Genomic DNA, 23546 nt, shown 5'->3' with positions numbered 1-23546 from the left:
AAAAGAACATTACACAGATAAATTAAACATTAAAATGAGCAGAAATTTGCATCATGACTTTCGCCAAATTTGGATAGGTCACGGCTAGTAATGTTAAATCCAGCAAGTGTACTACATATCTGAAAGACCAAGTATTAATTTCTAATGATGTTAAGCAGCCTTTTTCTCCTGTTTTCCATCTAGAAACTCTAGCATGATTTTACATGGAGAGTATGTAATTCCCAGATATCATGGATGTTGAGGGCCAGTCGTAAAATAATAATGGTCAACTTGTTGTTTTTCCTAGTCAGAGTAATCAGGTAAGGACTGATTTTAACCATCATAGCTTTCGCTAAGAACCGAGTCGCTCCCGGGAAGAAAAAAATGGATGTTTTCTTAAGGCGAATTTAGTACACATCTTTATGGAACTGACATTTGATGGTGTGACATCTTCAGAACTTGATGACATGCCCATTTGAAATTTTTCAAAATTTACAAAAACCTGTGCTACAAAAGTATTCTACATTAAATTATTGCTAGCACAGAGTCTATATACCTACCTTTACTTATAACATCTTTCTTGCACAGACGACAAGTTGGTATGTCAGGATTGAGAGCTTTCTCCTCAAATTCAGGGTGCGGTCGAAAACCAAAATACTCCCACGCAGGGGACTTGGCATTCTGTTTGGGAAGTAGTGTTGATATATCCAAGCTGGGATCATGATCAGTGATGACTGCCTTAGGCCTTAGTCTGTGTATTCTTAAAAAAAATATTGATAATAATGAATTTGTTGTCTGCATCACATACTGCTGTATCTCAAAAAGCTGCCTTTTGTGATTTTTATTATCATTGTTGTATTTCATTTTGTTATTTGATATTTCAGCGTGCTTCTTTCTTTTATGAATGGACATGATTGTAATATTGTTATAATACATCAAAATAAATTAATATATAAAGTTAATTTTACAGAGCATCTCATCACAATTAGATGGCAAATATAAAAAAATCACACAAAGCAGCCTTTTGGGATATGACAGTATGTGAAGCAGACGACAAATTGAAATAATGATAATAATAATGAATTGAATGGCTATTGTGTTTGGTCTGTAGAGGGTGGATTAGTTAATTTTGCTGCACTATGGAGTGCAACATTAAGCTTTAGATCACTTCAGATCTGGGGCTTATTGTAATGCTGATGGATCAGATGCTGAGGAGCTCAATCATACAATTGGCAAAGCATCAGATGCTTTTAAAGAACTTGAGAAGGTGTGGAAGGACTAGTATATCAACTTAGACACCAAGATGAAATTCTATAATGCATGTCTTCTATCTACACTGCTATATACTTAAGAAATAAAGGGTAATGCATGATCCTTTACGAAAATAATGTGTCGAGGCAGTAAAACGTAAATAATGGGTGAGGCGCAGCCGAACCCATTATTTAAACGCTTTTACTGCCGAGGACACATTATTTGATGTAAAGGATAATGCTGCACCCTTTATTTCTATTCTATTACCACAAAATAGTGTGATTTAAAGAGAAAATATCAAATTTTTGCCCAAATATTTCAAGTTGTTTACCTCAAGGTGGAGCGCATATACGCGTAGCCAAAGCGTATGCACATTCCAATAACACAACCTAACATTCCATTCTCCCTATAAGCAGGTATGCACATACAATAACACACCCCTGACATTCCATTCTCCCCTACATAAGCAGGTGTGCTGTGCGCTCTGCTGTGCGCTGTGATGATAGAAGAAAATAAAGTTCGTTGCCCTTGACACTTTATCGCTAATTAATGGTCTGTCACGTGACGCGTTTCAACAAATCACAGTGCGCGATTTTGAATAATGGGTCGTGGGGGTAATAGAATTCTGAATGCTGGACTCTCACTGAAACAGACGAGTCCAGATTAGGCAAAAAAAAAAAAAAAAAAAAAAAGATTTGTCTCATGTTCCATGGGAGTTTGAAATATAATGCAGTATGCAGTTTTTTATTTTATCAATAAATCAGGTGTTCAGGGGGGTTACCCCCTTAAAACATCACCGGTTTTGGCCCATATGTTTTTTTGTTTTTTTTTAGCATTTTCACCATCAGAAATCCAATGCATGCGGAGACATGAGACAAATCTATTTTTTTGGCCTTTGATATGAGATGCTAAAAGGAACATTCTCTACATCAAAATGGACACAGCACAACACCAATGATCCATGACATCGCAAAAGAAGCTCACTACTATTATTAGCAAGCACCGTTTACATAGGTTTGGTCATCTGCTCAGAATGGATGAGAGTCGCATCCCAAGAAAACTTTCCTTCTGAATCCCACCAACGGAAAGAGAAGACCTGGATGCCCATGGACAACTTGGAAGAATGTTATTCAAAGGGACTTGGATAGACTTGACACCAGGTGGTTTGTAGAAGAAGCTGAAGTTGCTACCAAGGACCGAGCCATATGGTATTTTGTCCTACGTCAGGCAGCAGGTGCAGAAATACATGATGCTGTCTGGTAGGTAGGTAGTTATGGAGTGCAGGCTACTTGCTTGCTTGATTGCTTGCTTGCTTACTTGCTTACAGACTGACTGACTGACTAACCTGTTGAATTCCTCTCTGTGGCAGCGTCTTAAATGACAAAGAAGGTTGGTTGTTGTATCTACAAAAAAATAGATAAATAACATGAAATAAACATTGTAAAACATGTAAAATTGTTGGTATTATTCTTCAGCAAATGTAGACTTAAATTGTATGTAGCTGGGATTAAAATCCCCACAATCCATTGAAAATTTTGACCTCTCATATTGAAGATATACATTTTTTCTAAAAAGACCTACATTTTTTGTTGGCGTTTTCGGAAAATAATCTGTCTTCAATACGAAAGATCAAATTTTTTATGCTGGATGGCTTTTCATCCCAGCTATGTACACTTTAAGTACATATCATTAGATTTATACAATTTACTTTGAGGACTGCTAAATTTCAAAAATATCAATTTTTAATCATTTGCCATAAAAAGTGTATTACATCGCCAATTTCAAAAAATAAAAGTTATTTGATATCAGGACATTCCGCATATTTAAAATGTAATTCGGTATGTCCGATGTGCTCTCAGGTCTTACAAAAAATATGTGAAAACACTGCTATCGAGCCCTTAAACCAAAGTATTTCCATTCATGCTAAAAAATTGTGAAAATTTCTAGCTTTATTTTAATATTTTATGTCATTAACCCTAACATCCAAAAATCTTACAAAATCTTACGATGAAAAAATCTGCGCATGCATGAATCCCAGGGTCTGCGATGGCGCAATCACCCTAAGTGTTATATGCGACGGAATTGCTGGCGGGCAGCAATAACCCGTGTAGCTACCGGTCCGTGATCGTGTGCTTGGCATGCGAGGGGTCAAAGGTTCGAATCCGGGGTGCCAAGTCAAAATTCTTCTTCTCCTTGACTTTTTCGGATCTTCTTTGACTTCCGATCCCAAAAAGCAGGGTCCAGTGTTAGGGTTAATAATAACTCTGAGTTATTTGCAAAAATTAAATTCCTTTAAATTGGGGACACTTTTGAATTTAAAAAAAATGCTACAAAACTATTGTACATTGAATTATTGCTAGCACAGTGACTATATACATGTACCTACCTTTACTTATAACATCTTTCTTGCACAGACGACAAGTAGGTATGTCAGGATTAAGGGCTTTATCCATAAAGTCAGGGTGTGGTCGAAAACCAAAATACTCCCAAGCAGGGGACTTGGCATTCTGTTTGGGAAGTAATGTTGATATATCCAAGCTGGGATCATGATCAGTGATGACTGCCTTAGGCCTTACTCTGTGTATTCCAAAGAAGAAAAAAATGATAATAATGAATTGAATGGTTATTGTGTTTGGTCTGATTAATTAATTTTGCTGCACTATATGGAGTGCAACATTAAGGTTGTAGGCCTATATCACTTTAAGTATCTGGGAGCTTATTGTAGTGATGGTGGCTCAGATGCTAAGGAGCTCAATCATAGGATTGGCAAAGGATCGGGTGCTTTTAACCCCATGAGAACTACCTGCGGATTGGCCAAAAAGAAGTTTTCATTATCAATTTACCAACGACTTCATAAGATCCATGATGGCAAAGCAACAGAAGCTCACTAATATCATAAGAAAGTGCCGCTTACAGTGGTTTGGTCATCTGCTCAGAGTGGATGAGAGTCACACCCCACTCTACTTCTGGAATCCCATCCATGGAAAGAGAAGACCTGGACACCCTAGGACAACTTGGAAGAGTGTTATACAAAGGGACTTACATAGATTTGGCACCAGGTATCTGTGGAAGAAGCTGAAGTTGCTACCAAAGACTGGACCATATGGAAGTTTGTCCTACATCAGGCAGCAGGTACAGAAATACATGATGCTGTCTGGTAGGTAGGTAGGTAGGTAGGTAGGTAGGTAGGTATGGAGTGCAGACTATAAAAGTGTATCTTTCTTACTAACTTGCTTGCTTGATTGCTTACTTGCTTACTTGCTTATTACAGACTGACTGACTAACCTGTTGAATTCTTCTTTATGGCAGCTTCCTAAATGACAAAGAAGGTTGGTTGTTGTATCTACAAAATAAATAGATAAATAACATGAAATAGACATTGAAAACATGTAAAATTGTTGGTAATATTCTTCAGCAAATGTAAACGCACAATAAATTGTGAGGCACAGCATACATGTATGATGCCAGTTTGGTTTCAGATTTCACAGCACCAAATTTATTACACAGATAAAATTAATATTAATATTATATCAACACATTAAAATGAGCACTTAGATGTTTTGATTTGATAGTGAGGGTCGTAACTGAAGGTATGGTGTGAGCCATCCCCAATACCTAGATTTGGCAGCAAAAAGGTAAATGTCGGCAAAATCAAGTGCTCACTGGCAAATTATTACAATGCTTTACAGAAATGTTAGATGTGAGCTGCTGCGGTCATGGAATGTTACACTGCAATAGCAATTCTGTTAAAAATAGTTAGTAATTAAGAAACAAAAAAATCAAGAAAAATTTCTTTGGTCTTCACCCCACCCTACTTTTTAGATTCTAAATTGCACTGGCCGAGTTGGCAAAAACAGCCCCCCCCCATCCTATTAGTCTAACTTGTTGATACTATGAACTAAAAAGTATAAGCCTCAATCCCCATGGTGGCCTACCATTCACTGTTTTATGGGCCATTGTGACACATGTGTTTTCTTCTATTATTCAAATGGCTGGAACAATTAAAATCAAAACATTATTTGCAACAATAAAATTCCTTTAAAATAGGGATATTTTTGAATTACAAAAAATGCTACAAAACTATTGTACATTAAATTATTGCTAGCACAGATTCTATATACCTACCTTTACTTATAACATCTTTCTTGCAAAGACGACAAGTTGGTATGTCAGGATTAAGGGGTTTCTCCGTAAATTCAGGGTGTGGTCGAAAACCAAAAAACTCCCAAGCACGAGACTTTGCATTCTGTTTTTGAAGCAGTGTTGATATGTCCAAGCTGGGATCATGATCAGTGATGACTGCCTTTTTAGGCCTTAAAAAATAATGATAATAATATGAATTAAATGGCTGTTGTGTTTGGACTGTAGAGGGTGGATTAATAAATTTTGCTGCAAAATGGAATGCAGCCTATAAAAGTGTATCTTTCTTACTAACTTGCATACTTACAGACTGACTGACCTTTTGGTCTTCAATGGGCATATCTTGAAATGCCATTAAAGTATGACCACCAGTGTCGAATGAAAAAGAAACCAAAGAATATAATAATATATTTTCCACTAAGGCGACGAAAAAAGAAAACCCTGTTCTACGGGCCCGACCGACCCACATTTTAAACAAATTGGGAACAAAATTTTTCCTGTACAAATGAATGCCGACCCAAATTTCGGAAATTTCAGGAACAATTTTTTTTTTTTGTATTTTCTCAAATTGCAAATTATTTACAGATTTTGGTGATTTTTTGGGTCATTAAAAAAAAAATGGGCCGGCCGAACATAGAACAGGGTTTCTTTTTTTTTGTCGCCTAACTGGGGATTTCTTTTTAAACTATGTTTACGATTCAATTAATAACTTACTTAGCAGATTCCAGTGAGGTGGTCTTGATTTCTATGCCATGTACATTCTTTAGATGAGCCCAAAGGTTAGTTGTACCACCTAGACAAAACAATATGGAAATAAAGGGTAATGTATTAGAGTCACGCGGTAGCATGACCAGCAAGTTTTAAAAAAAATGACTGATAAAGAAGAATAAACAGATGCGCCGCGAGACTATATTTACACGGAACAAAACGCTTTTGTTCTATGATATTTTTCGCTGGGTACAAAATATATCTAAAACCATGCTAAATCGTATTTACTGTCCAAAGTGTCATATTTTAACAACACTTTATTTCAAAAAGTTACACCAATCTTACAGTCAATCCGATTGTTTGATAATAAACAAACATCCTTGCTTTATTTCACGCGGTATTTCATAGCCAAAATTAGTGGCAAATCATAGCTGATCATACTGATATCCACAATCTTTCGTCACTGCTACAGCCATACATGGCTGTCACTGTCGCACTAATTTTTCAGATTCACTTTCAAATATACCCAGGCATTTTCCTGGATACCCTACATACAAATTCTGGACCCCAAAAACGCCAAAAAATCAAGTTTTTCACAATTCTTTTATTCTTTCCGGACCACAGCATATTCATATTAATAAATACTCCACTTTCACACAGCGTAATAACGGGACGTCCTCGTGGCGAAGTGGTTACGGCCATGGTCTTCTAATCCATTCATGAATTTTTGCTCAAGTTCGAAACTTCCCACCACTTTTTTTAAATGTTTTATTAATCAATTTATTGTCGTAAATCAAGAATAACACCATTTCGAACATCCATTGCTATTGTGATATTATTATTTTTTTCATCAAACAAACATGTTTGATTTTTTATTCACATTTAGTCCTAGGCCTAGGGCCTACTTTCACCATCCAGATGCTATCACCATGCCTGAATATCATGGCATGGCATCTTCGTCATTTGAAACACATTTATCAGTGGCTCTGTTCACAGCTGAGACTGAAATTATATTTGATATAAATATTATAAATTAAAATCACAAACCACGAAATATGGATATCCAACAAGCTTAAACTATAAATTAAGCTCCCGATACAGGGCAGGACTTAATAAGGGGAATTAAAATCACAAACCGCGAAAGATCGCCGACAACCGCCGCTTAATAGGGGTATCCAACTAGATTGCCCAGAGGGCTACAAAGAACTACAAACCACTAAATATGGATATCCAACCAGATTGCCCGCAGGCCTATTGATTAAAAAGAACCACAAACCGCGAAATATGGATATCCAACAAATTAAGACCACTAACCGCAAAAGATCGCCAACAACTGCCGCTCAATATTGATATCCAAGTAAATTGCCCCGCAGGGCTATAAAGAACAACAAACCGCGAAATTTGGATATGGAACTATTGCCCCACAGGGCTTCAAAGAACCACAAACCACGAAATATGGATATCCAACAAGCTTAAACTACAAATTAGCTCCCGATAGAGAGCAGGACTTGATGAGGGAAATTAAAACCACAAAACACGAAAAATTACAAAGAACCACAAACCGCGAAAGACTAAATTGCCCGCAGGCCTATCGATTATAAAGAATCACAAACCACGAAATACGGATATCCAACAAGCTTAGACTATAAATTAGCTCCCGATAGAGGGAAATTAAAACCACAAACCACGAAATTTAACTATATTGCCCCGCTGGGCTACAAAGAGCCACAAACCGTGAAATTTGGATATCCAATTAGATTGCCCGCAGGCCTATCGATTATAAAGAACCACAAACCGCGAAAGATCAACAACAACTGCCGCTCAATATTGATACCAATTAGAATGCCCCCGCAGGGCTATAAAGAGCCACAAACCGCGAAATTTGGATATGCAACTAGATTGCCCCACAGGGCTACAAAGAACCACAAACCACGAAATATGGATATTCAACAAGCTTAAACTATAAATTAGCTCCCGATAGAGTGCAGGGCTTGATGAAAACCACAAACCACGAAAGATCGCCGACAACCGCCGCTTAATAGGAATATTCAACTAGGTTGCCTCAAGGGCTACAAAGAACCACAAACCGCGAAATTGGATAGCCAAGTAGATTGCCCCGAGGGCTACAAAGAACCACAAACATTAAAACAGGATTATCTGGGGCATTTAGACGCTGCGCATTTACCAGTTCCGACATGAAGTAGGCCTAAATCGGATTTACTCTATGTGTGTCTCTCTGGCATTGTCAACATTGGGTGTGTGTTGTTCATATTTACATTTTCTTTACATATTTACGTAGCCTTGAATAATTAAAGTATATTAAAATGTTTATTGATCATTGTGTACGCCTCTGAACATTACAGTCACGCAGCGTGGCGAGCAAGTTTTTAAAATAAACGACTGATAAACTTTTTTGTTTAATTATTTATTGTCATGAATCAAGAATAGCAACTTCAAACATCCATTTTTCGTTTTTTTCGTTTTATGGTGCACTTCGTAACCTGATGACTTTCCAAGCTTGGTGCTGCTTGGCTACATTCATAAAAAGAAAAGAAATCTACCAAAAAACGTTGACAACGTAAAGAAATCAGCAAGTTTTAAAAACCCACCTCGCTCACTTTTTGAAACTTGGTCCCATTTGTAAAAGTTACTGATTTAAACTTTATCATATTTATATAAATTTAAAACATTTCCAGAAGTGTTAGGTATCTGCAGAAGCGATATTAATTTGTAATCTTTCTGGAACGACCTGAAAGGTTATTATCTTGTTCTTGCATGGTAAGCCAATATCCTATTGTGTTTTGTTTTATAATAATCATGATTAATGATTGAATTAAACAAATAACACGTAGGCTTGTAATCTTGTTGGAAACGCTGTGTTCTGTTGAAATAAAATAAAAACACTGATTTGCTGTTGGTGTTTAAAATGGGACCAAGTTTCAAAAAGTGAGCCGAGGTGGGTTTTTTTAAACTTGCTGATTTCTTTACGTTGTCAACGTTTTTTTGGTAGATTATCCTTTACACCCAAATAATGTGTCCGAGGCAGTAAAAATGTAAATGGGTGAGGAGCAGCCGAATCCATTATTTAAACGTTTTTACTGCAGAGGACACATTATTTGCATGTAAAGGATAATGCTGCACCCTTTATTTCTATTCTACTACCCAAAATAGTGCGATTTAAAGAGAAAATATCACATTTTATGCACAAATATTTCAAATTGTTTACCTCAAGGTGGAGGGCCTACGCGTAGCCAACGCGTAAGTGATAGCGAGTATTGCAGAACGCGTAACCAAGCGTATTGTTTTGCGTAGAATGCGTAACAACGCTAACATACTGCATCGCGCTTTGTTGTACGCTGTGATGCGAGAAGAACATAAAGTTTGTTGCTCTGGCCACTTTATTGCTAATTAATGGTCTTTCACGTGTGACGCGTTTCAACAAATCACAGTGCGCAATTTTGAATAATGGGTCATGGGGGTAATAGAATATGGAAATAAAGATCTCATCTAGGTGCAGTCACAAAAAACAAAACAAAATTTATTCAATGCTCTGTGTGCTGGTCGTAGGCTCAACAATATAATTCTAAAAAGTTTTGAGATATTTTCTCAAAATATCAAGAGCTATCTTAAGAACCACTGAACAAATACCAGTACTCAGTTTAATGCATTTTTCATGCGGATTCCAAATATGGTCATGAAAATTTACAATTTTTGGTCATTGGTTTGTACCAACTCTGATGTGATGCAGGTAACCGTTTATTCAGAGGATAATGTCCAGATCCAGATGTCTAAATTTTTTTAATAAAAAAAATTGAAACTTTGAAAATTGATTTCCAAATGTACATATCATACGCCTGTGCATCTATTTAAAATCCCGTCACATGAGAGCAATATTGAATAGATGCACGGACGTATGATACGTACATTTGGAAATCGCAAGCTCTCTAATAGCTAACACTGTGGATACTTTCATATACTAAGTACTTTCTCTCTATAGCTGCAAACTCACCTGAAGCTTTGATATCTTGTTTACATAGATGGCAAGTTGGCATGGACTTGGCTGCATGTACCGAGATATCTGTTCTAAACCCAAAGTACTTCCATACCGCTGATCTGGGATTCGTTTTATCAGGCAGGAATGGTGCTGTCACTTCTTCTCCTTTACGTCTATCCTTGTACCTGAAAGATATTACAGTGATGTCTCAAAGCCCATAGCAGTTTCAAAAACGAATGCGGAATGAATTTTTTTCAAGATTTTTTAAATTTTTTTTTATAGATTTTTTTAAAACAAAATTATGAATTAAGATGTCATTTTCGAGTTTTCAAAAGTACACCATATGAAATTGTGGTTGATTTACACAATTGAAGTACAAATATCAACCTAAACAATGCGAGTATCGAATCAAGTAACTTTTCTTCCAAATTTGTCTCAGAATTTCATGATTTTACTGCAAAAAACTATAAAATTGTTTGAAAAAATAAAAAATGAATTTGCCGTTTCAGCTGACATGGACGCGCTACGAAAAACGAACGCGCGTGTGGGCTTTGAGACATAACTTTTTTTTTAGCCTAAATAGTCAGGCTCACATCACACACTATAGGTGGCGCTATTCGTCCATAGGGAAGTGGAATGTGCCTGTACGGTCCAAAAATGGCTTTACTGTGGGGCTCAATGGAAAAAATTACTAAAAATTAATTTTGACAACCATTAAAACCTAAGTGATGTTGACTTATGTTGGTACTGGCATAATACTGGATTCATAAACTATCACATAGTGCAATCCATGTTCCACCAAGTCGACACTCGATTTAGCTCAAAGGCAATTTGTGTGTAAATCAAGACCATCCAAAACAGCTTTCTTACAGTAAAGAATAGGAGGTCATCTGGGGTCACATACAGTAGTGTGCATTGTACATGTTGTTACGAGCGTACTTGACTCAAGGCCAAAATCACCTTTTACCCGAACTCACACGAATGCACAACACAAATACACTGTTTGATTAAGCTAACATAATCTAAGTCTTTAATTGAAAACAAAGTATGCTCGGTACATATAACAACAATTACAATAAAATCACACAATCAGTTTTATTCTATAGGTACTTAACCAGCGGTCTTCTTGTTGGTGATTCTAGAGTTCTTGCAATATTCTGGACGACTGATGTAATATATCCTTATTCACTTGTTCTGCGAAAATCAGCGAAGTCCATCGTACTCTTGCATTTATAAATCCTTGCACATAAAATCCTCATACGAAAATGATGATGCTTCCTCCAATCTCCTTTGCGCTGCTATCTCCACAATATCTCCTTGCGCTGCTTTCTCCACAAATATATCTCCTTGCGCTGCTTTCTCCAAAAATGGTGTTTCTTTCACCAACCACTCTTTTCCAGGGAACAGGTTTCTTTAACACAGCTCCGCTGTTTTTGACAGATGCGTGGCCTTCACAAACTCAGCAAACTCCAGCAGTTTGACAGAAGAACTTTTAATCCTTTGATGAGGAAGAGCACTTTTGTGTGCTCGCTGTCTTCTTCGTTGCTGTATTAAAATTAGCTCAATTATTGGCTATATAAACTGGTTAAATGTACTTCTTTTTTGAAGCACGAAGACCATCACACACATGTGGAGTTTTCAATCTCACATGACATTCTGTAAAGTCCCAACAAAAACCTCCAGCTTTTTATATCAGTACTCATGCCAAAAAAACCATCATCTATTAATAAACCATTACTTCAATCACATTTTCACAACATTGCTGCAATCTTGGGATTTCCCAAGATTAATTATACACATTCACATTACATTACATCACTTCCTGGGGGGTTTTCTTGATGGTGCAATAATGAACTGGGGCTTTCCAAGTTCCAAACATAGCTCTGACTTTGTTTACAATAATTTGGGGAATTCCAAAATACAAGGGGTTTCCCATCTCATGAAATACTTTCAGCTTGTAAACAAAGTTAAATAATTAAATTAAATTAAATTACTCAGGGCACATCACACCTCCCCTTAAAAGAAGAAAGTTCGAATGTAATGAAAACTTTCTTAAATGTTTTCTTCTTTTACATCAACTTCAACATATTATCAACTTTGAGTATTTATCTCATCATACACAGTGACTACTTGTCACACACAACTTCCCTTTTAAAGGAAATTTTTGTTTGTCAGGTTTTATGCAATTCTGGACAGGGCATCAGCCATTACATTGTCTTTTCCTTAATATGTTTGATGTCCAGATTGTACTCTTGCAAGGTCAAACTCCACCTCACCAGTCTTTGGTTTTTGTTCTTCATCCTGTTGATGAAGGTGAGGGGATTGTGATCTGTGAAAACAAGCACAGGGTATACGGTGGTACCCAAATACACATCAAAATGTAGCAATGCTAATAGCAATGCTAGACACTCCTTCTCAATTGTGGAGTAATTTCTCTGGTGCTTGTTGAATTTCCTTGAAAAGTAACAAATGGGGTGATCTATTTGATCTTCACCCTCTTGCATCACAACACCTCCACAGCCTATGTCACTGGCATCAACAGTCAACTTGAACTGCTTCTGAAAATCAGGTGCAGTAAGTACTGGTGAACTCATGAGTATCGATTTGACTTTGTGAAAAGCATTTTCACACTGTTCTGACCAAATGAATTTTGCATCTTTCTTCAACAAATCAGTCAAAGGACTTGCTATCTCTGAAAAGTTTGGACAGAACTTTCTATAATAGCCAACCATTCCTAGAAATCTCATGAGTGCCTTCTTATTTACAGGTGTGGGGTATTGCTCAATTGCTTCAACTTTGGCTTTGATAGGTTTCACCTGACCTTGACCTACAACATATCCCAAGTATGTGACTGTGGCATGGCAAAACTCACTTTTTACCAGATTGACTGTCAATTGTACTTCAGACAGCTTCTTAAACAATTGATGGAGTTGTTCCATGTGTTGTTCCCAAGTTTGACTGTAAACAATCAAATCATCTACATACGCTTCACATCCCTCTATGTCTGCCACAATTTGGTTCACCATTCTCTGAAAGGTTGCTGGTGCATTTTTCAACCCGAATGGCATAACTTTGTATTGGTAAAGACCAAATGGTGTACAAAAAGCAGAAATCTCTTTGGCACGGTCTGTGAGTGGAACCTGCCAGTACCCTTTCAATAGATCAAATTTGCTAACAAATTTTGCATTCCCAATTTTGTCTATGCAATCATCAATTCTTGGAATTGGGTACGAGTCTGTCTTTGAATGTACATTTGCAGCTCTCATGTCTGCGACTAATCGGTATGAACCATCAGGCTTGGGAACAAGAATGCATGGTGAACTCCACTCACTACTACTTGGTTCTATGATATCATTGTCTAGCATATAATTGATCTCATTTTTGAGATGTTCCATTTTCAATGGATTGACTCTGTAAGGATGCTGCTTGATTGGTTTTGTATCACCAACATCTACATCATGAAATGCAGCATTTGTTCTACTTGGTGTATCAGGAAATATATTGTCAAATTTGTGAATCAAATTTGCAATTTGACTTTGTTGATCTTGAGAAAGATGACCTAACTTTGAGTCCAAATTAGTGAGCACATCAGAATTGTTCAATTTTACATTATACTCTTTGTGCTCCAGCTCTTTATCCTGGTCAAATGTGACATCAGAATTGTCATCTTTACTCTTGTCTACATTGGCAATTTTGTCTACATCGGCATGTTTGTCTACATTATCAGCATGTTTTACTGTACACACAGGTTTTGGAATGCCACTGTCACTTCTTTCAACATACTCTTTGAGCATATTTATGTGGCATAACTGCCTGCTCTTGCGTCTACCAGGAGTCTTGATAATATAATCTACTTCACCCACTTTTGACTCTACTTCACATGGGCCATGATATCTGGCTTGTAATGGGTGTCCTGGAATTGGAAACAGTACTAGAACTTTGTCACCTGGTTTGAACACTCTCTCTTTGGCATGTTTATCATACCATTGTTTCATTTTGGCCTGACCCTGTTTCAAGTTTTCTTTGGCGATATCAGTTACTCTGTTAAGCCTATGCTTAAAATTGGAGACATAATCCAATAAATTGATATCTGATTTCTCATTGAGCCACTTTTCTTTCAACAACTTTAAGGGTCCGGCGCACTGTGTGTCCAAACACTAACTCAAAAGGACTAAATCCTAAAGTTTCCTGAACAGCTTCCCTAGCAGCAAACAACAACAAGTGTACTCCCTCATCCCAGTCCCTCTGAAATTCCAAACAGTATGTTCTGATCATGTTTTTCAAAGTTTGGTGGAACCTTTCTAGTGCACCTTGTGATTCTGGATGGTAAGCACTTGAGGTATACTGTTCTATACCTAATTGATACATGACCTGCTGAAATACTCCAGAAGTAAAGTTTGATCCTTGGTCTGACTGTATGGACTTGGGGAGCCCCACAAATGTGAAGAACTTGGTTAAAGCTTTCACTATAGTCACTGCTTTAATATTTCTCAAGGGTATGGCTTCAGGAAAGCGTGTTGACGCGCACATAATTGTCAGAAGGTATTGATTACCTGACTTAGTCTTTGGTAGGGGGCCTACACAATCAATAATAACCCTACTAAATGGTTCATCAAAGGCTGGAATTGGCTTTAATGGAGCAGGAGGTATTTTCTGATTTGGCTTCCCTACTACTTGGCATATGTGACATGTTTTGCAATATTCAGAAACATCTTTTCTGAGAGTGGGCCACCAGAAATGTCTCAGAATTCTTTCATGAGTTTTCTTAACACCCAAATGCCCTGCCATGGGACTATCATGTGCTATGTTAATAACTTCAGTGTGGTAGACTTTTGGTACCACAATTTGGTGCACTACCTTCCACTCTTCATCGGCAGGCACATCAGGTGGGCGCCATTTTCTCATTAGCACTCCATCTTGTTTGTAAAAACAGACAGAATTTTGTTCTGCTTCCTCTAGGGTCAATGCCCTTTGATTGATTTCTTTGAGTTCTGGGTCATTTTGTTGCTCCAGAATTAGCTTGTCATGACTTAATGGGTCTTTCATGGTTTCCCCAATTTGTTCATGCTCAGAGGCTGTGTCATCTTAAGGGGTATTTTTATCCCCAGGAGAAGGAAGTTTATCTTCTTTCTCATTCAACTGTGACACAAATGTGCCTTCCAAATTGTAGCCTAAGTCATCAATTTGGTTGTCCTCAATTGTTTCTAATGAGGCCTTCTTACTCATTGCCCGTGTCACTGCACATGCAGGAAATATCTCCTCTTCCTCACTATTATCATTCTGTATACAGGGCTTATCTGTGACTATTGGGTCAGGAAAAACCTTCCCCCCTGCCAAATCATTTCCTAGCAACATGGACACTCCTTTGACTGGCAATTCATGTCTAACTCCTATGGTTACAGGACCAGAAACCAAGTCAGATGTCAAGTTAATTTTGTGGAGGTACACTAATTATTTCCATCCCAATACCCTGGATCAAAGCATTACCTGCTGAACTAGCCTCATTAAAGGGCAAAGTTCCTTCCAGAATCATAGACCGTGCACAACACGTATCTCGCACAATCTTGATGGGCTTTGGACTACCATTCTCACCAAGTGATACCACTCCCTCTAACACAAATGGTTCAAATTCTTCACACACCTTGTCTGTCTCACTTCCCTTTTGTGGGAATTCTTGTTTCTTGATTTGACTGACTTGTTTCTTTGACACAAGTGACACTGCACATCCTACAGTATTACTAGCAGTTTGCTGCTGTTTTTGTTCTTGTTTTTCTGCCTTTTAAGAAATAACACTGGGTCATCGTATGCCCTGGTCTCTTACAATGAGTACAAGTTACTTTGGCTTTAAATTCAGTCCCAAATTTTGCTCTGTTACCTGAACTCCCTGGGGTCCCTCTAGCACCAGCACTATGCTGTGAATTAGACTGAGATCTCCCTTCTTGTGTACCACCCTGATTTGTTCTAGGTTGATTATGGCTGAACCTGTTTGAATAACTTCTGTTATGACCAAATCTACTCCCATTCAATTTGTGAGTTAAGCCATAGTCGTCCGCCATTGTCGCCGCCTCATTTAGCGTCTTAATTTTGCTAGCGCTTTCATCCAAATGGGTTTTAATGTCAACGTGGACACATTTCTTGAACTCTTCTATAAGAACCAATTGCTTAAGTTGGCCGAAATCATCTTTGACTTCTTTTGAACCAAGCCACCTGTCAAACATTTGTTCTTTCACTCTGGCAAATTCTACATGGGTTTGATCTGCTTGCTTTCTTGAATCTCTGAACTTTTGTCTGTATGCTTCAGGCACCAATTCATAGGCCTTAAGGACTGCCTGTTTAACTTCTTCATAATTATTACACTTCTCTATTGGTAGAGCTGAGTAAGTCTCCTGGCCTTCCCACAAAACTACTTTGTAACAGTAGGGTCCAATGCTCTGGAGGCCATTTCAAATTTGTAGCTACCTTTTCAAAATGTTGAAAGTACTCGTCAACTTCTTTCTCTTTGAATTTAGGCACAAGCTTTACATACTTTGTAACATCAAACCCTGACTTTGACTTTGAGGAGAAACTTGATGAGTATTTGTCACCTAGCTTAGCCAACTTCTCTTGTTCAAACTCAATTTCTTTTTCTTTCAAATGTGCTTCCAACGCCATCTTTTCATGGCGCTTTGTCTTCCATTGCCATTTTCTGTTTCTCAAGTTCCAATTTTGCCACCTTTTCCTTTTCTTCAATAAACATTTTCTGTTTTTCCATATCTAGCCTTTCTTGTTTTTCTTTATTTTCATTCTCTAACTTGATCATTTCCAGTTTTTCTTTTTGGTCCATTTCTATTTTCCTCAGTTCTAATTGAATTTCCAACTCTTTCAATTTAACTGCAGAGTCCCCACCGATTTCAGTTTCGACCTCTTTTCTCTTGCCCAAAATGGATTCATCAAAATACTCTTCATCAACTAAAACCTCAATCAAGACATTTTTGATTATTTGTCTTCTTGTAGTTTGCTTTACTTTCAAGTCATAATGTTTGGCAAGTGCTAATAAATCAGGCTTCTTCAACTTATCAAATTTCTCCCAATCTATAGTTTCAAGAAACTCTTCAGCTTTGAACTCTGCCATACTGTACTTTCACTTTTAAGACTCAGTAAATGAATGTCAACTTTTTACAGTGTATATCCCGGACGAGCCCCCAATTTTGTTACGAGCATTACTTGACTCAAGGCCAAAATCACCTTTTACCCGAACTCACGAATGCACAACACAAATACACTGTTTGATTAAGCTAACATAATCTAAGTCTTTAATTGAAAACAAAGTATGCTCGGTACATATAACAACAATTACAATAAAATCACACAATCAGTTTTATTCTATAGGTACTTAACCAGCGGTCTTCTTGTTGGTGATTCTAGAGTTCTTGCAATATTCTGGACGACTGATGTAATATATCCTTATTCACTTGTTCTGCGAAAATCAGCGAAGTCCATCGTACTCTTGCATTTATAAATCCTTGCACATAAAATCCTCATACGAAAATGATGATGCTTCCTCCAATCTCCTTTGCGCTGCTATCTCCACAATATCTCCTTGCGCTGCTTTCTCCACAAATATATCTCCTTGCGCTGCTTTCTCCAAAAATGGTGTTTCTTTCACCAACCACTCTTTTCCAGGGAACAGGTTTCTTTAACACAGCTCCGCTGTTTTTGACAGATGCGTGGCCTTCACAAACTCAGCAAACTCCAGCAATTTGACAGAAGAACTTTTAATCCTTTGATGAGGAAGAGCACTTTTGTGTGCTCGCTGTCTTCTTCGTTGCTGTATTAAAATTAGCTCAATTATTGGCTATATAAACTGGTTAAATGTACTTCTTTTTTGAAGCACGAAGACCATCACACACATGTGGAGTTTTCAATCTCACATGACATTCTGTAAAGTCCCAACAAAAACCTCCAGCTTTTTATATCAGTACTCATGCCAAAAAAACCATCATCTATTAATAAACCATTACTTCAATCACATTTTCACAACATTGCTGCAATCTTGGGATTTCCCAAGATTAATTATACACATTCACATTACATTACATCACTTCCTGGGGGGTTTTCTTGATGGTGCAATAATGAACTGGGGCTTTCCAAGTTCCAAACATAGCTCTGACTTTGTTTACAATAATTTGGGGAATTCAAAATACAAGGGGTTTCCCATCTCATGAAATACTTTCAGCTTGTAAACAAAGTTAAATAATTAAATTAAATTAAATTACTCAGGGCACATCACAATGTGCCTGCTGTCACAATTTCACACACACAATTTTGAGCAATTTGATGACACTATTTTTGTCTGTAACTTCAAAAGTATATGCACTATAAGCATGATTGACCCCTTATTATTTAGATAATTTAATTCTCTTTCAAATGAAAGAACTTTCAGCTAAAAATATTGAACTTCAAAATTTTATGAACCTCCCTAGCCTAAAGGTTAATGGTTACTGGTCATATTATCTGCATCTAAGACCTGTTTTCATTGGTTATCAAGAGGGCTATATCATGTATTGAACCAATCAGAGATATGGTAAGGATAGTCAGTAAGGCTGAAGTGGATTAAATTTAAAATTGATAAGAGAGCTCTATTTTGATTGGTTACTCAGATGATTATATCATATGATTAACCAGTCAGGGACACTGTTGGAAAGGAAGTAGTGCCTATGGATTTAATGCACTGCAGTGATGAAAGTCCACTTTTGAAAAAAAGCCTGAATAAGCCTGAAAAACAGCGTGAAAATGATGGCACTCAAAAGGGCTGAAAATAAAAGAAATTGCTTATAAAATCTGCACTACAAAAAAGCCTGAATTCAGGCAAAAGCATAAAACTCACATCCCTGGTACTGGTTGGCTGCATATTTCGATTATTTACTATATGAATGATTGCAAGTTTCAACATTCATTAAAATTTTAGGGTAAGAAATAAGTAATGAACAACAACACAAAATCACATTTTTTTCTTCATGCCTCAAGCTTAAAAACGTTCCAGACAGAGACTTTTGAGGTCCAAGACCAGGACCTGTACAGTCAGGCCTGAGAAAAAAAGGGGAATTCATGATTCTCATTTCCGGGAAATTTAGTAATCTGGAGGGAAATTGGGCTTTTTTGGGATCAAGAAATACATAAGAAATGGAGGGAAATTTGTCTACATTCCTGGGAAAAGAACATTTTTTCCAAGCCTGGGTGCAGCAACTCCAACAGTGGAGTAATAATCTAGCTATTGCTACATGTATTAAGGAACTGCGCTCCAGCCCATTCTGACTGTGGATTCTCTGCACCATAGACTATGCCATAGTAAATTTTTGATAAATAAAAATGTTATTAATCATGATGAACGCATTCAGTTCAACTCGAAATTATTATTATTGATCAATATTTATTACATCAAAATCAAAATTGAGTGCAACATATCATAATGGCATAATTATAATGGCACTTCAATACTGAACAATTCTAATTTTAGAATCTGCCAGTTTATTATCCAAGTTAAAAATCGACTATGGACTTTTACTTTTAAGCAGAACTTTACCCCGGGACTTCGTTCTCTAAAACACACTGTCAATCATACTTGTTTATCAATCAAATCTAACCACAAGACGAAGCATGGTGGTACAATACGCGCTAGATGCATCGTTCATCCACCAACTTTCGCGCCAGCACAAAAGCGCCGCATTCCCTAGATAGTTGTGTACCATGTATAGTTAATGGTACCAGTACGTGTCGGGAGGATTTAAACAATAGCGAGATCTGGGCAACCAATCACAAGCCAGATTCATTTAATTTAAGATGCATTACATCATGACCAATTTTAGTTAGGCCAGAAATTGGCCTAACTCTCCATAGAGTCCCGTGTTAAAAATGTTAACCGCAAGTCAAAGTCAGTGGTCCACTTGGGAAGCTAACAAACAGAGAGTGTACGGTGACTGAATAGATCAGATGTGAAAATCTATCAATTGTGCACAAATAACTGAATCAGAGTTTTAAGCTTAAATGTAATAGCCAATTATGGACAATTGGCAAGTGGACTACGGAGAAGAAAAGCTTATTCAGCTACCGAGCGCAAAACTTCAGACAGTAGATTCTCTACGCCCGCAAGCGCAGAACATCCACTACCAGACGTTCTGTGGTGGTGCGCAGGAGCTCCACTGATGGTAACGTACAGCCTTTTGAGATATATGACAGTATGTGATGCACATGACGATTTGTGGCGAATGGTCACATATATTTTAAAAATCATGAGCAAATTTTACTCCAACTTTACTGACGATTTTGAATGCTTGGCCTCTTAAAGGAGTATTCCGTGATCCTAGCATCCTCTTTTTATGACATTTTCCAGCAGATATTCACAAAAAACATTCCCAAAATTTCAGTTGATTCTGATTTTTGCATCTGTGAGTCATGCATAATTATGTGTATTACACTGCTACATATGCCACTGTGTTTTAATTTTGTTCTGGTGTACCAGCCAGGGTTCGATTTAACTTGAGTTGTGGTGTAAAATGCTCCCCATTTTGGACAACCTGCTACACAAATATCAGTTTGTATAGCAATATTTACAATGTAAACATATGCTAATATTATAAGAACATCACCTAAATAATATTTTCACTAAAAATTGCTATGCAAATTTTTAAAAGTAAATCGAACCCTGGTACCAGCACACATTTCAAATTTGACGATATTTTTGCTAAACACATTAATCTGCAAGAAATATTTTTTACATAAACATTATGTAGCCAGATGTTTCCAGTGGTATAAAAATCTCAACTTTTTTGAGAAAAGTGGGGAATGAAGCTGTGGATCATGAAATGCCCCTTTAACCCCCTGAGCACTACCTGCCGATGTAACATTGCCTCTGATTGGTCAATTACATGATATCTTCACTTTAATCACCAATCAAAATGGAGCTTTGCAAATAATTCACCCCAATTTTTTTTGTGTGGTGAAATTATTCTAACAATGTTGCTGATTGGTCCAATTGATAATGAAAACTTCTTTTTGACCAATCGGCAGGTAGTTCTCATGGGGTTAAGAGTAGACTTAGTGCAACTTACCTTGTAGGAGTATAGCTGGTACTAGGCTGAGCAATCTCAACATACTCATCGCGAGTCTTATTCTCATGTTCCACATCCTTGCAGATGCCGTACTCTTCGGGATGAGCCCTTTTAAGATGCCCCATGAGAGAAGTTGTGGTACCTGAAACAGTGCAAAAAGTATTTATGCCATAACACAGGAGTTCTCCATAGGTGGCTGACAGCCAGATCCGCAGGATTCTCGTAAACAAATTTGTGTGAATCAGAGTTGATTCTCGCAAACTTTTATAGTTTACACAGAAGTTGATCTGCAAGAATCAAATGATTCCCGCAAATGTATTCTGCATGAATCAAGATTGATTCTCGCACTGTGAAACGAAATTCTGCCCCTTGATCCGCTAACATAAAACGAAATTCTGCCCCTTGATCCGCTAACATAACCTGCTAGTGGTTAAGCCGTGGTTAAGCCGAAAACCATGTTTAAGACAAAATAAGACATTTTACCAGGGAATATTTAAAATGTTGTGATCCGTGGCAACTTCTGTACAGCATTCCATAGCGTGCAAATTTGGCTAATCCGTGTTTCACTGTCAGCCCCCTGATTTTTCATGAATCAGCTACGTATGTATTTGAATGGAGCTTCAGCTTTATCAATATTGCTGTTTCCTTGTTTCTTGCCCAATTTTTCATTTCAAAACTACTGATTGAAAATTTTAATGACTTACTTTTCCTTCACTTTTAATTTTGTTCTTTTACACTTTTGCTGGGATCATTGAATGGGCCTTTAACTTTCCAGCTTAGGATTATAATGATTTGTACTTCAGATACACACTCTATTTCTAAGATCAATTAGAGTTTTAATTAAAACTTTAATTGGGTTTAGAAGGAACATGCTTGTTCCCCAGGCCTCAAAATACATTTTTGATGAGGGCTATTTTTGACAGATTCCATGTGTGTATTTTGCCATTGTCAATGACAAGTACCATTATAGTCATTGAGTGGAATCTGTCTTTTTCATCTCGTAGTGTAGGCACCGGAGTTTCGATTTTGGGGGTCCATCGCGATTTTGGTGGTCCATCGTGAATTTTGAGAATTTTGCCAAACACACTACTTTTCAATGTAAATTCACCAATATTTACTGTTTACGTGAGTCCAGACCAGCACAATATCCTCCCCGGAAGCCCTTCCGTGATATGCAAATGTCCGATTTTTTCCATGACGTGTTACCATGTGTGGTAGTTTAATTCTTTACATCGATCGTATGTATGAGTGGCGTCATTAATCATATGCATAATTGATTGAGCGAAGAAGGGTAGGATATAAGTCACAGAACGCACGCGAGATACGAATCAGTTCATGACAAAAACAACATTTGGACGAAAAAAAAAGTACAGTTATGCATTAAAATGTTTATTGTACAGTACAGTAGTAGCTTTTCACATAAAATTTGCATTGTTCACATAATGTATCAACTTCATGGAGAAAAACATCGGACTAGCGTGTGAAATAGGTGCAGAATTCGCATACTTGATTTACTTGAATTGCGTGTGACTTCATCAATGGATACAAAAGTGGTGGAAAACGCATTTTCGCGTTTTTGACTTGAATTTTCGCGCATCCGGTGCCTATCGTAGTGTGTCTCTGTTTAATATTTGTGTAACTTTCCAATTTTGACTTTCATTTCATAATTTCAATGAGCGCCCCAAAAATGACTGACTTAAGTGAAGGGGTATGAACGTTTGGACAGTATTTATTGTGGGACATTAGAGCACATCAGACATATCGAATTGCATTCTGATTACGAAGAATGTCCTTCTGATATCAAATAATTTTGATTTTGTGAAATTTGCAATGTAATACACATTTTATGGCAAATCATTAAAAATTGATATTTTTGATATTTAACAGTACTCGAAGTAAACTTTATAAATCTGATGATTTCTACTTAAAGTGTATGTAGATGGGATGAAAAGCTGACGATCAATTGAAAATTTTGACCTTTCGTATTGAAGATATGGATTTTTTTCCTAAAACACCAAAAAAATAAGGTCTTTTGGGGAAAAAAAATCCATAACTTCAATATGAAAGGTCAAAATTTTCAATTGATCATCGGCTTTTCCTCCTAGCTGCATACACAATACGAATATATCATTAGATTTATAAAATTTACTTCGAGGACTGTTATATATCAAAAATGTGAAAAATATCAAATTTTAATAATTTGTCATAAAATTTGTATTATATCGTGAATTTCATAAAATGAAAATTATTTGATATCAGAAAGACATTCTTCAGTATTCAGAATGCAATTAGATAGGTCTGATGTGCTCTCATGTCCCACAAAAACTGCTGTCGAAACGCTCATTCCAGATCCCTTAAATGCCCGGGCACTAATTAGGTTGAATACG

The 23546-nt window shown here is 37.1% G+C and overlaps 1 protein-coding gene across 1 annotated transcript in view; it reads right to left on the bottom strand.

Moving 5' to 3' along the window:
- LOC140136839 (uncharacterized) overlaps positions 1–23546 on the bottom strand; it is a 54030-nt gene that overhangs the window by 17304 nt on the left and 13180 nt on the right. Inside the window, exons 8-15 of the mRNA XM_072158438.1 lie at positions 21160–21301; positions 10088–10257; positions 6085–6163; positions 5356–5543; positions 4516–4573; positions 3617–3807; positions 2576–2633; positions 540–739 (exon numbers count right to left, since the gene is read on the bottom strand). Of these exons, the coding sequence (XP_072014539.1) occupies positions 540–739; positions 2576–2633; positions 3617–3807; positions 4516–4573; positions 5356–5543; positions 6085–6163; positions 10088–10257; positions 21160–21301 (1086 nt within the window). The remainder of the gene's footprint in view (positions 1–539; positions 740–2575; positions 2634–3616; positions 3808–4515; positions 4574–5355; positions 5544–6084; positions 6164–10087; positions 10258–21159; positions 21302–23546) is intronic.

The sequence above is a fragment of the Amphiura filiformis genome, chromosome 17 (assembly GCF_039555335.1).
Source record: "Amphiura filiformis chromosome 17, Afil_fr2py, whole genome shotgun sequence".
In the NCBI taxonomy this organism is placed as follows: Eukaryota; Metazoa; Echinodermata; class Ophiuroidea; order Amphilepidida; family Amphiuridae; genus Amphiura; species Amphiura filiformis.
Note: the sequence above shows the minus strand (reverse complement) of the source record. Positions and strands in the feature narration are given on the sequence as shown.